At 38.9% G+C, this 12459-nt stretch overlaps 1 protein-coding gene across 8 annotated transcripts in view; it reads left to right on the top strand.

Moving 5' to 3' along the window:
- nbea (neurobeachin) overlaps nucleotides 1–12459 on the top strand; it is a 355187-nt gene that overhangs the window by 147949 nt on the left and 194779 nt on the right. For all 8 annotated transcript variants that reach the window (XM_012957925.3, XM_002934020.5, XM_012957924.3 and 5 more), the window contains 4 exons: nucleotides 1085–1192; nucleotides 4058–4226; nucleotides 6385–6820; nucleotides 11943–12094. In XM_012957925.3, coding sequence (XP_012813379.1) covers nucleotides 1085–1192; nucleotides 4058–4226; nucleotides 6385–6820; nucleotides 11943–12094 — 865 coding nt within the window. The remainder of the gene's footprint in view (nucleotides 1–1084; nucleotides 1193–4057; nucleotides 4227–6384; nucleotides 6821–11942; nucleotides 12095–12459) is intronic.

Here is a 12459-nt window from a genome sequence, read left to right as displayed (position 1 = left end):
TCCTGCCTCCAGGGGAGAAGGTAATGTAGGGGGATTTGCCATTATCAGCTAGAGATGTCTTTCTTCTCCCAAATCACTACTACTAATAGCCTACTATAAGACTATTAAACACTTTGATCCTCCAAAAATAACCCTTGCAACATTACAAATAAGCATGCAATGGTAGCTAGATGGGAGAAAGCCCGGCAAGTTCTGTACAAACAACATATTTTATTAAGTTTTATTACATGGATGCATTTGAAACAGCAACAGGGATATATATATATAAAATATACTGTAAACTGTAAATTATATCTTTATAAACAAAGTAAAAAAGTTAAAATAAATTATTTTTGATATTTTTTACAAGTCCTGTGAGTACGATACTTTTTCTTCATATTCACAAAAAATTATCAGCACCCAGGTGGCTAACTTTCTTTTGTATTTGAGTGCTGCTTCTGGTTTTTATATATATATATATATATATATATATATCAAACAGTCCACACGACAGCACCACACTCCAAAATCTGCTGCTCTGCAGTTGCCCCTGTGCACGGGATATCATATAAATATCAAAATAAAACAGCCAGCACCAAGGGTCTTTGTGTTTCAAAAAATCTCTCGTGTATTAAAATTGCATGTACAACCGACGTTTCGGTCCCTTTTGGGACCTTTTTCAAGGTTTGGGACCTTGAAAAAGGTCCCAAAAGGGACCGAAACGTCGGTTGTACATGCAATTTTAATACACGAGAGATTTTTTGAAACACAAAGACCCTTGGTGCTGGCTGTTTTATTTTGATATATATATATATATATATATATATATATATATATATATATATATATATATATATATATATATATATATTATATAAAAAATAGTCCAAAGGGTGCACACCATATACAGCAGCAAAACCTGGGCGCTAGTACATATACCCACAAGAAAAAGGTCCCGCTTCTTAGGTGCTTTATTGATATGGAGATCCAAATTATGGAAAGACCCCCTATCTGGAAAACCAGGATATTCAGGATAACAATGTGAAAATGTTGATCTTTAAATAAAATTCTCAATGTAAAGATAATGGTAGAAATATATTTTCAGACTCCAGTAGACAGTGTTCCAGGGAACCTTTCGCCAATTAAAGATCCCGATCGACTTCTTCAGGATGTTGATATTAATCGGCTGCGTGCTGTGGTCTTCCGGGATGTTGTGAGTATTTTCTCTCTTCTCTGTTTAATCAATTTCTTTATTGTGCCACGTATAATGTGTAAATCCTCATACATATACATTGTCATGTATTTTTTTTTCAGGCAGAATTAGTGGCATGAGTAGAGTTTTATCCAAGTGGGGAGATTGCGTTCTACATTAGTACCGCCCAACATATTATATGTAATAGCCCGATTTCCCATATAACATGTTCAAGGGCCAGATTAATTTAAAATTATGATGTCATGCAGTGAAGTGTAGGAGCCTTTAAGCAGACTGGGGCCATAAAATGCCTTTGGAGAGGGCCCTTTTATAAAGGCAACCTTGAAATTATCACAAGTTTATATATATATATATATATATATATATATATATATATATATATATATATATATATATATATATATATATATATATATATATATATATACAGTGGAGGAAATAATTATTTGACCCCTCACTGATTTTGTAAGTTTGTCCAATGACAAAGAAATGAAAAGTCTCAGAACAGTATCATTTCAATGGTAGGTTTATTTTAACAGTGGCAGATAGCACATCAAAAGGAAAATCGAAAAAATAACTTTAAATAAAAGATAGCAACTGATTTGCATTTCATTGAGTGAAATAAGTTTTTGAACCCTCTAACAAAAAAAGACTTAATACTTAGTGGAAAAACCCTTAATTGCAAGCACAGAGGTCAAACGTTTCTTGTAATTGATGACCAAGTTTGCGCACATTTTAGGAGGAATGTTGGTCCCACTCCTCTTTGCAGATCATCTCTAAATCCCTAAGGTTTCGAGGCTGTCTCTGTGCAACTCTGAGCTTGAGCTCCCTCCATAGGTTTTCTATTGGATTAAGGTCCGGAGACTGACTAGGCCACTCCATGACCTTAATGTGCTTCTTCTCGAGCCACTCCTTTGTTGCCTTTGCTGTATGTTTTGGGTCATTGTCGTGCTGGAACACCCATCCACGACCCATTTTCAGTTTCCTGGCAGAGGGAAGGAGGTTGTCGTTCAGGATTTCACGATACATGGCTCCGTCCATTTTCCCGTTAATGCGAATAAGTTGTCCTGTGCCCTTAGCAGAAAAACACCCCCCAAAGCAAAATGTTTCCACCCCCATGCTTGACGGTGGGGACGGTGTTTTGGGGGTCATATGCAGCATTTTTCTTCCTCCAAACACAGCGAGTTGAGTTAATGCCAAAGAGCTCTATTTTGGTCTCATCAGACCACAGCACCTTCTCCCAGTCACTCACAGAATCATTCAGGTGTTCATTGGCAAACTTCAGACGGGCCTGCACATGTGCCTTCTTGAGCAGGGGGACCTTGCGAGCCCTGCAGGATTTTAATCCATTTGCGGTGTAATGTGTTTCCAATGGTTTTCTTGGTGACTGTGGTCCCTGCTAATTTGAGGTCATTAACTAACTCCTCCCGTGTAGTTCTAGGATGCTTTTTCACCTTTCTCAGAATCATTGACACCCCACGAGGTGAGATCTTGCGTGGAGCCCCAGAGCGAGGTCGATTGATGGTCATTTTGTGCTCCTTCCATTTTCGAACAATCGCACCAACAGTTGTCACCTTCTCTCCCAGCTTCTTGCTAATGGTTTTGTAGCCCATTCCAGCCTTGTGCAGGTCTACAATTTTGTCTCTGACATCCTTGGACAGCTCTTTGGTCTTTCCCATGTTGGAGAGTTTGGAGTCTGCTTGATTGATTGATTCTGTGGACAGGTGTCTTTTATACAGGTGACTAGTTAAGACAGGTGTCCTTAATGAGGTTGACTAATTGAGTAGAAGTGTCTAACCACTCTGTGGGAGCCAGAACTCTTAATGGTTGGTAGGGGTTCAAAAACTTATTTCACTCAATGAAATGCAAATCAGTTGCTATCTTTTATTTAAAGTTATTTTTTCCATTTTCCTTTTGATGTGCTATCTGCCACTGTTAAAATAAACCTACCATTGAAATGATACTGTTCTGAGACTTTTCATTTCTTTGTCATTGGACAAACTTACAAAATCAGTGAGGGGTCAAATAATTATTTCCTCCACTGTATGTATGTATGTATATATATATATATATATATATATATATATATATATATATATATATATATATATATATATATATATATATATATATATATATATATATATATATATATATACATATATATATATATATATATATATATATATACATATATATATATACATACAACTCTCAATCCATGGAAGTCACATGTAAATTGCCCTCAATTAATGACAATCCGATAAACCTAACAGTTCTTTAGAAAAGGCTTCACCACATGTGCTAGTGTGATGCACCCTGGAACTCTTTAAAGGAATGCTATTCTTCTACTGGCCACTAGTCTGCGCTGCAGAGCTGCCTGGCTTCCTTCTCACAGATCACAATGAGCCTTTACACTGAGCAAGCAGTCTCCTTGCTTTTATAGTGGGAGGCCCATGGTGCATAAGCTCTTGATGTGTCATAGGGTTTTCCGTGATATTCATAAGGGGGCTTCCTGACAAAAACCTCTAAAACAATGTATCAGAAGCCAGATGATTAAGATGCCTGGAGAAGAATTGATTTCTGCTACATTGTTTCAAGAGTCAGAAACAGAACAGAAAAGGATTAAGAAATGCTGCTTTCAGTTACCTTTAGAAATAACTTTGAAACCACTAAAAACTTCTAAAAGCTGCCTAGAATTGCTGTTTATTTCATTAAGCAAAATACAGTTCTTTTGTTTATGTTAGAAATTACTTAAACTGAGGTTGTTCCTATAACTTGAGTAACCCGGCAATTAGTGCTGAGTGCCCAGGTACACTGTGTATGCTAGGTACTGATAAAAATATATATTTCTTTCCCTTTTAGGATGACAGCAAACAAGCTCAGTTTTTAGCACTGGCTGTGGTTTACTTCATATCAGTTTTAATGGTCTCTAAATACCGTGATATATTGGAGCCCCAGAGAGAAACAGCGCGATCAGCCAGCCAAGCTGCTAGAAACATCAGGCAAGAAATTAACTCACCTACAAGTACAGGTAAGTGAATTTTCTCCTAATCATTGTGTAATATGGCTGTTCCCTCTGAACGGGAGTCCTGAATAAAGCCGAGAGCACAAGAATGAACATGGATATAAAGTAGTGACTAATGTCACAGTGGTGTAACGCTTCCTCCAGTCCCTGGCATTCAGCATTAACTGGTGGCTGTAGGTTATTAGACCTGGGCAAGTGTTACTCTGCTCTCTTTTAGTTACATAAGTAATGAGTTTGATAAAGAACTTTAGAAGTCCCAAGTTCAACTACCATCATGTCCAGAAACAAAGTACCCCAGGGTACCCACTTGCCAGTTCAACCACAAAATGCCAGTATGGCAGCTCTTTTGATACTCGGCTAGTGATTCTGTTCAGTAATCATAACCACAAATTCTCACTTAAAATGGTTACTTAAAAGGCATTTAAAAACTGTAACACATGCGCACTGATATTGCTCTGTTTTTAATGTTATTTTTCTTGGTGCAATAAGGCATATTCAGGTCTGTAAAGCACAAATATAAAGTACTTCATTTTACTGTATGATCAGAATATTACATTTCTAAGTAAAAAAATTAAAATTGTTAAATGCAGCCAAATACCAATTCTCCAAATCATTTGGCCCAGTGCCGAACTGAATCCCAATCTGAGGGTAAAAAACAGCTTCATTTGTAAGGGAAAAAAACAAAACTTTTTTTTTTTTTCCTATTGTCCACCACTTCCAAGTCACATGATAATAAGGATTTGGAGTGAGTTGGAATTCTGTAGAAAATGGTGGGAGCCCAGACTTGGATTCAGTGCATCCTTTAGAAGATTTTGTTGTTTCTCTAGAACCCACATATTTCTTTAAGAGTAGTTTAGCCATATTATAATAGAATTGCTCCCTTTACTTCACTAGAGGACTAGAGGGCAAAATACAAAGTGTTATTGTTGTGTAGGTTTGTGTTCCGGTGCTCGGTAGGACTGATCACTGAGCAGGTGCTGTGTGCTCTGGGCACAAGTTGTTCCGGTCAGATCTGATTAATCCCAGACAATTTGTATATATGAATACATTTACACCAGCCACTTCTAACTCTGTCCATCACCGTTCCCTTGGGTCTCTTCCACAACTCAATATCTTCTTAGTCTTGCTGATGTCCGTAAGTGACCTTGTCGGCCACCGTGTAGATGTTCCAGTGTGCAGATGGCACGCTTCTATCCTTTTAAGACCTAATGCCTTTGTGAGTGGGTTATGCATTGATCTGATTGATTATTGGGTTATGTCAAGTGGTCACCGCAGGGGGGTAGATTTGATAGCTAACAAAACGTTGTTTGATAGTAAGAGCGCAGCAGGATGGATGTGGACAATACAACATTGACGCTATGAATGTTTATGATGATAGAGGAACCAGGTCTCGGTCAAACATGTTGGGAAACCAGTTTGCATTAAGATTGGGCTTCCCAGCATGCAACTGCATTCTTCTGGACCTATACAAATAGGTGAATATTAGCCAGCTGGACTGGAAATTGGCCAACTTAATCTTGCTCAAGTACCCAGCTTTATGATGTTTGCAGCAGGGTCAGACCCCAGGGGCCCCTGTTATGGACCCCGTACCCCCCCCAGCGGTCCCCTGCTGCCTGCCCAACCCACCCAAGCGCACGTACATTATAGTTACTGTCTGGTGCACCAGGGGAGGGAGAACATCAGCCTTCGGGAGCTCCGGGATCAGGTCTGGGCTGGCAGGGTCCACCGGGTTTTTTCTCGGTGCCCCACCAGGTCAGTCCAACCCTGTGTTGCAGAATCTTCTAAAACAGTGTTTTCTTTAGGGATGCACTGAATCTACTATTTTGGGGTTTGGGCTGAACCCTTAAAGATCTGGCTGAATACCATACTGAATCCTAATTTTCTTATGTAAATTAGGCCACAGAGGGGTTAAATAGAAGCGTGGGCCTAAGAATTTTTTCGCTTCCTTGTTCACATGACCAAAAGTCACATGATTTTAAGGATTTTGATTCTGTTTGGCCAGGAATAAGGTGAAACAATCCTGGATTTGGTGCATCCCTAGTTTTATTCTCTCCTAGTTTTTGCAACAATTTACACTAGAGAATTCTTATTCCCTTTTAAAACTGTGCTGTTTGGCTGTATTGCTTTATGCCACTGACTATGTTTTACTCGTTCTGTTTGCCAGATACACCAGCTTTGTTTCCAGACCTCAAAGAGAAAGAAACCCCAACCCCCACTGAGGAACTTCATTTGGAAAGTTCCATTCCTCACACAGACTCTGGAATTGGAGAAGAACACATAAGCAGTATATTAAATGGAACTGATTTGGATGCCTGTATGAGTCCTGATGTCATGGGAGAACTTATATCTACATTGTCTTCCGATGTGAAGAAGTCGCAAGAAAGTTTAACGGAAAGTCCTAGTGAGCTGCTGAAGCCCGCGCAATCAATATCTAGCATCAGCCAAAGCAAAGGCATCAATGTTAAGGAGATATTAAAAAGTCTTGTTGCTGCTCCATTTGAGATTGCAGAAACTGGGCCAGACCCTGTTCCGTATCCAGACCCTGCCCTAAAGAGAGAAGCCCAAGCCATTCTTCCTATGCAGTTTCATTCCTTTGACAGGTAAGATTAATCTTAGTGATTCATTTAGTGATTCAGAAATTCATATTTGTCCTACAGAATAAGCTACTTATTTAAATGACATTGGTCCCTCTACCAAGGGGTCTGTTTAACAAATATACTGCTGTTATGTCCTATAATCCACAAGCTTTCCAATAAGTATCAATCATCTACTATAGTTTCATGGGATTGGATGGCTTTCCCCCAAGGGAGACTCAGGGCTTAGACTGGCTGTGCCCTTACCCTCAGGGGCACCATTGGGCCTACTGCTCCTAAGGCTAATGTAGAGTATCCAATAGCAGCTCTTAAAGTTAGCACTGGTAAAGTGCTGCTTCAGGGACATTCTCATCCTGCCTTATGGAAGAAGACAATTTACCGGCAGTACATTTATTATTCATTTTAAAGCTGAATGATGCTGTAAGGAATGCCCATTTTTGCCTCAACTTGGAGGTCCATTGAGACAGTGAATATAACTTTATATTGCAAGAAACCCCCCTATTAAACAACAGTATTATGTGTATAAAAACAGCGCCATATATTTAATTTTTAGGTTTATCTTTTAACATTTTGATCATTTTAATCACCTGTAGGCATTTTTACATTTGGGAAGTAGATACTGGGTCAGTCAGACATGCATGAAAATGTCTACTCATCTGGCCAGATTGCTATCTAAAAAGATCCTTATCTGTGTGTGTGTAAGCCAGTTGTTTGTTCCAATACAAGGTCTGATGGGCTGCAAAGTCAATTAAGCATGGCTGCAACAAGGAGTAGGCAGAAAGGCACGTGCCTCGGGCGCAATGGTGGGGCGCTGGGTATGTACCTCCTTTCCCTAGTTTTGTGCCATCTGAAGTCCAGATTCCAAACATGATTCGGTGCACATACATTGAGTTTTGTGAGGAGTGGGTGGGTGCTTGTCTCTGAAGGCCCCCAGTTTCCTTTTCCTCTATAATAAAACAGCTCCTTGTACTTCATCCAAACTAACATATAATTAATCCTTATTGGGGACAAAACAATCCTATTGGGTTTATTTGATGTTTACATTTTTTTTTATTAGCCTTAAGGTATGGAGATCCAAATTAAGAAAAGATCTTTTTCAGAAAACCCCAGGTCCCCAAACATTATGGATATGCACTAAGTCTGGGAAAGTTTAACAGATCATGAATTAAATAGACTAATATTCAAAAGCCCTAGGAAAAAAGCCAGCTTTTCTTTTTTAAACTTAAGCCTCATACTTGTTCCTTCTTTAACAATTACTATTTATCAACATCTAGAAAATCTTTTTATGCACACACTGTTTACTCCTTGAATAACTATTTATTAATGTATTAATCGGGGGCATTTCTTTCTTTTGGCCCTTGCAAAGCATCAAGCCATGTTGGTATATATTGCAGTTGAACACTTATTTATATTATACAGTTCTCTGAAACATAGAATAGTGTCTCAGGCTAAATAGTGCTTCTGCGCTAATTACATGAGATTTAAAAAACAAAAAAATGTTTAGAAAATAGTAGGAAACATCTTGTGGAAAACTAAAATGAAACAAATAGAAAATTCAGTTTCTTGGAATAGAATTGATTCTTCCTTTTAATGATTTTGTTGATCTTCTGTAATGGTAAAGAAAGAAAATACTCCTGCAATCTTATTGCTCCAAATGAGTACCTTTAAGATCCCCCCCCCCATGTTCTAGGGATAAGAGACAAAAGCAGGATGAAGGTTATAAGATTCTGCTAGTTGCCTATTATTCCAAGGTGGTACAAAAGCTAAAATGACAAAATCGAGATAAAAGACAGCTAATACCCTGCTACAAAAGGCACTTGTGTTCTTAATGTATTCAGCTGTTCAAGTGCTATCGAATATAAATGATGAGGTGATATTGATGAAAGGAGGGGATTGAGGTCTCGAGGGGCGCCGATGACGGATTGAACAGAAGCGGCCTTGCTCCACACCTAACTGAAGCCTGTCGTCTTCACCGCTCAAAGCCATAATGGGAGGTGGCAGTCTGAAATGAGTTGCCACGGCAAAGAGTATTATTTTTGAAATGCTTTCACACAAATCACTAGCCCCTGCATACAACTTAGTTTCATGCTTTAATGTCATCAGGAGGCACAAATTGGTGTGTCTAATTGTTTGCCACCTGCCAGCAAAATGAGCTGCCAGCTAGCCAGACGGGTTTGATTGTATGTCAGCCATTCAGCAGATTGAGAGTGACACCATCAAAAATTTCTCTTCAAACTCCAAAGGCCTTGCACGGCTTTTCAGAGACCTCTCCTTCGCGAGTGCTTCTGGACTACTACTACGTTTGTCAATTAGCTCTCAGTATATCACTAGCTAGCACCTCGGCTGTGGGCTTTATGTCACTGCGCCAGAAGCTGCAGAACCGCAAGCCGGGGTTCCGACATGAATGGGGCAGAAATCCTATTAGTGTCTAATCTTCATCTTTGTAGACATTGTTCAGAGTCATTATTTTTGCCCCCCGTTCCCTTTAGCCAAATGACAGATTTGAACCACAATTTGCTATGGGTTTAGAAGTCACCCTATTCCATTGTTAGTCACTTATTTTGTCACGGATACAAATTAGAATTTTAGCATTTGGTCAGATTTTCTAATCTGTATTCATTTGTTTCCTTATTATTCACATTCACATTTGCAAGTTTGGTTAAGTTAAAGGAACCAGAAAATTGGAATAGGGCAATTTCAAATTCCTTATAATCCATTTTAATTCTAATGAATGCATTGCATCAGCTTCCATGGAAAAATCTTCTATAAAATAAATGTTTATACAGAAGGAAATATTGAAATCAAGTGACTTTAAGTATTTAGCATTTGTGCAGTTCCTGACATATTTCCCCCCACTAAGAGCCTGTTATATGATTTATTTCTTTGGGATCACTTTCTGGAAACCCATTACCAGGAACCCCCAAATTACTGGAAGGCCATCTCCCATATTATACCATGTTATACAGGTATGGGACCTGTTATCCATAATGCTTTGGACCTGGGGTTTTCCGGATAAGGGATCTTTCCATAATTTGGATCTCCATTCCTTAAGTCTGCTAAAAATCATTTAAATTTTGAATAGGATTGTTTTGCCTCCAATAAGGATTCATTATATCTTAGTTGGGATCAAGTACAGGTACTGTTTTATTATTACAGAGAAAAGGGAATCATTTAACCATTAAATAAACCCAATAGGGCTGTTCTGCCCCCAATAAGGGGTAATTATATCTTAGTTGGGATCAAGTACAGGTACTGTTTTATTATTACAGAGAAAAGGGAATCATTTGACCATTAAATAAACCCAATAGGGCTGTTCTGCTCCCAATAAGGGGTAATTACATCTTAGTTGGGATCAAGTACAGGTACTGTTTTATTATTATAGAGAAAAGGGAATAATTTAACCATAAAATAAACCCAATAGGGCTGTTCTGCCCCCAATAAGGGGTAATTATATCTTAGTTGGGATCAAGTACAGGTACTGTTTTATTATTACAGAGGAAAAGGGAATCATTTAACCATGAAATAAACCCAATAGGACTGTTCTGCCCCCAATAAGGGGTAATTATATCTTAGTTGGGATCAAGTACAGGTACTGTTTTATTATTACAGAGAAAAAGGAAATCATTTAACCATTAAATAAACCCAATAGGGCTGTTCTGCCCTCAATAAGGGGTAATTATATCTTAGTTGGGATCAAGTACAGGTACTGTTTTATTATTACAGAGAAAAAGGAAATCATTTAACCATTAAATAAACCCAATAGGGCTGTTCTGCCCCCAATAAGGATTAATTATATCTTAGTTGGGATCAAGTACAAGGTACTGTTTAATTATTACAGAGAAAAAGGAAATCAGTTAAAAATTAGTAAAAATTAGAATTATTTGCTAACAATGGAGTCTATGGGAGATGGCCTTTCCGTAATTCGGAACTTTCTGGATAAGGGGTTTCTGGATAAGGGATCCCATACCTGTAATTCTAATTTTTCCTTTTGCCCTGTAATAATAAAACCGTACCTTGCACTAGTGGTAGGTTTAAAAAAATAGAATTTTCATGTTCACAGAAACTGGGGCCAGGAAGGTGCAGAAAAGTATAAGGAGATATACGTATAAAAGTAGATGTTTAAACCCACTGAACTTTGGCTCTCTAAAGGTGGCCACACACGTAGCGATTTTAGATCGTACAATCTGCGACTAACTGTTCAGGACTGAAATGGCAGATAAGGAGGTAGAAACAATAGGATTTCTACCTCCTTCTGCTGATTCAGCCCTGACGGCAGATTTTGCTCAGGCGTCTTCTATGGCGCCCGATCAAAATCTTTTAACCCGCCCGATCGGCGAGTCGACGGATATCAGCAGACTCCTGCGATATCGGTCGACTCACTGACTTGCCATACATGCACCGAATATCGTACGAAACGAGATATTATCGGAGCGTGTATGGCCAGCTTAGTTGACCCACTCTTCACTAAGGTCACGGTTTTTTACTTTATCTCATTGGTTAGCCTATGCTTACTTTGGTATATAGCTTGTCGACATTGGATTCTGACTTGGCCACTCCAGACTGAGTTTTTTGAAAAAAAAATGGGGAGAAACTTTGGGAAGGAGTTTCAGATGGGAGGCATCAACTATAATTTGACATGATCACATGTTGGTAAATCCAGAGGCTGCCGCACATTGGAATCATGGTCTAATCAGGGCTTTTAACATTTTCTAGATATTTACCAGCCCTTGTTTTCTGTCCTTTTCCGTCTGACTTTAATGCAAGATTCTTTGCTAATAAAAAACAAGTTACCTTTGGTAACTCACAATACGCACATACTGGACTTGCTCCTTGGCTAAAGTGAATATAGTGTTCAGATCATTCAATACATTATGCAACCGTGAGGTACATTACAGATTTTCTCAAACCATAAGCCTCCATTGGCTCCTTGTTCCCTTTATGTGGCCTTGCATGCCGAGCCCTAATATTCTGGCTACTACATTTGTTTCTGCGGCAGCAATGCAGAAATGCCGCCAGGGAGTGCAGCTTTAGCTTCCTGGGTTTGAACCATATAGAAAAAAGCAACTGAGAATCGCTACTGTACCAACACATCTGATTTTGCTTCACTTGATTTTTCTTTCCTTTGCAGAAGTGTTGTTGTGCCTGTGAAAAAGCCTCCCCCGGGCAGTTTAGCTGTGAATACCGTTGGAGCTGCCAGCGGAGGTGGAGTCACCCCGAGCACTACACCGAACATATTTGCTGCTACTGGAGCAACACCCAAGAGTATGATCAATACTACAGGTACATTCTTTCTCCTTTCAGTCCCTAAACTCAGCCACTGACACATTCTCCATGTGATCCTTCCCAGAATTACATTCTTTCCAGCGTCCCAGTCTAGGACTGTAGTCTCATACTGTTACTTTAAATACAAAGCACTGCTTAAATTAAACAGAACCCTCCCTACCAATGAAATCATAGAATTCAATATGAATTGTATATGTTACAAGAGAATTTTACACACATAAAATGGGCATAAATCTGTGGGGGGGTTTTATTTCAAGAGCTAAAAACTGAAGCTGCTCCATGTTTGGTCCTTGTGAGGTAAATAAATTGATTCCTAGTGCACAGATTATCCCCCTGTATCATGGACACCTGCTAACAAAACA

The sequence above is a fragment of the Xenopus tropicalis genome, chromosome 2 (genome assembly GCF_000004195.4).
Source record: "Xenopus tropicalis strain Nigerian chromosome 2, UCB_Xtro_10.0, whole genome shotgun sequence".
Lineage (NCBI taxonomy): Eukaryota > Metazoa > Chordata > Amphibia > Anura > Pipidae > Xenopus > Xenopus tropicalis.
Note: the sequence above shows the minus strand (reverse complement) of the source record. Positions and strands in the feature narration are given on the sequence as shown.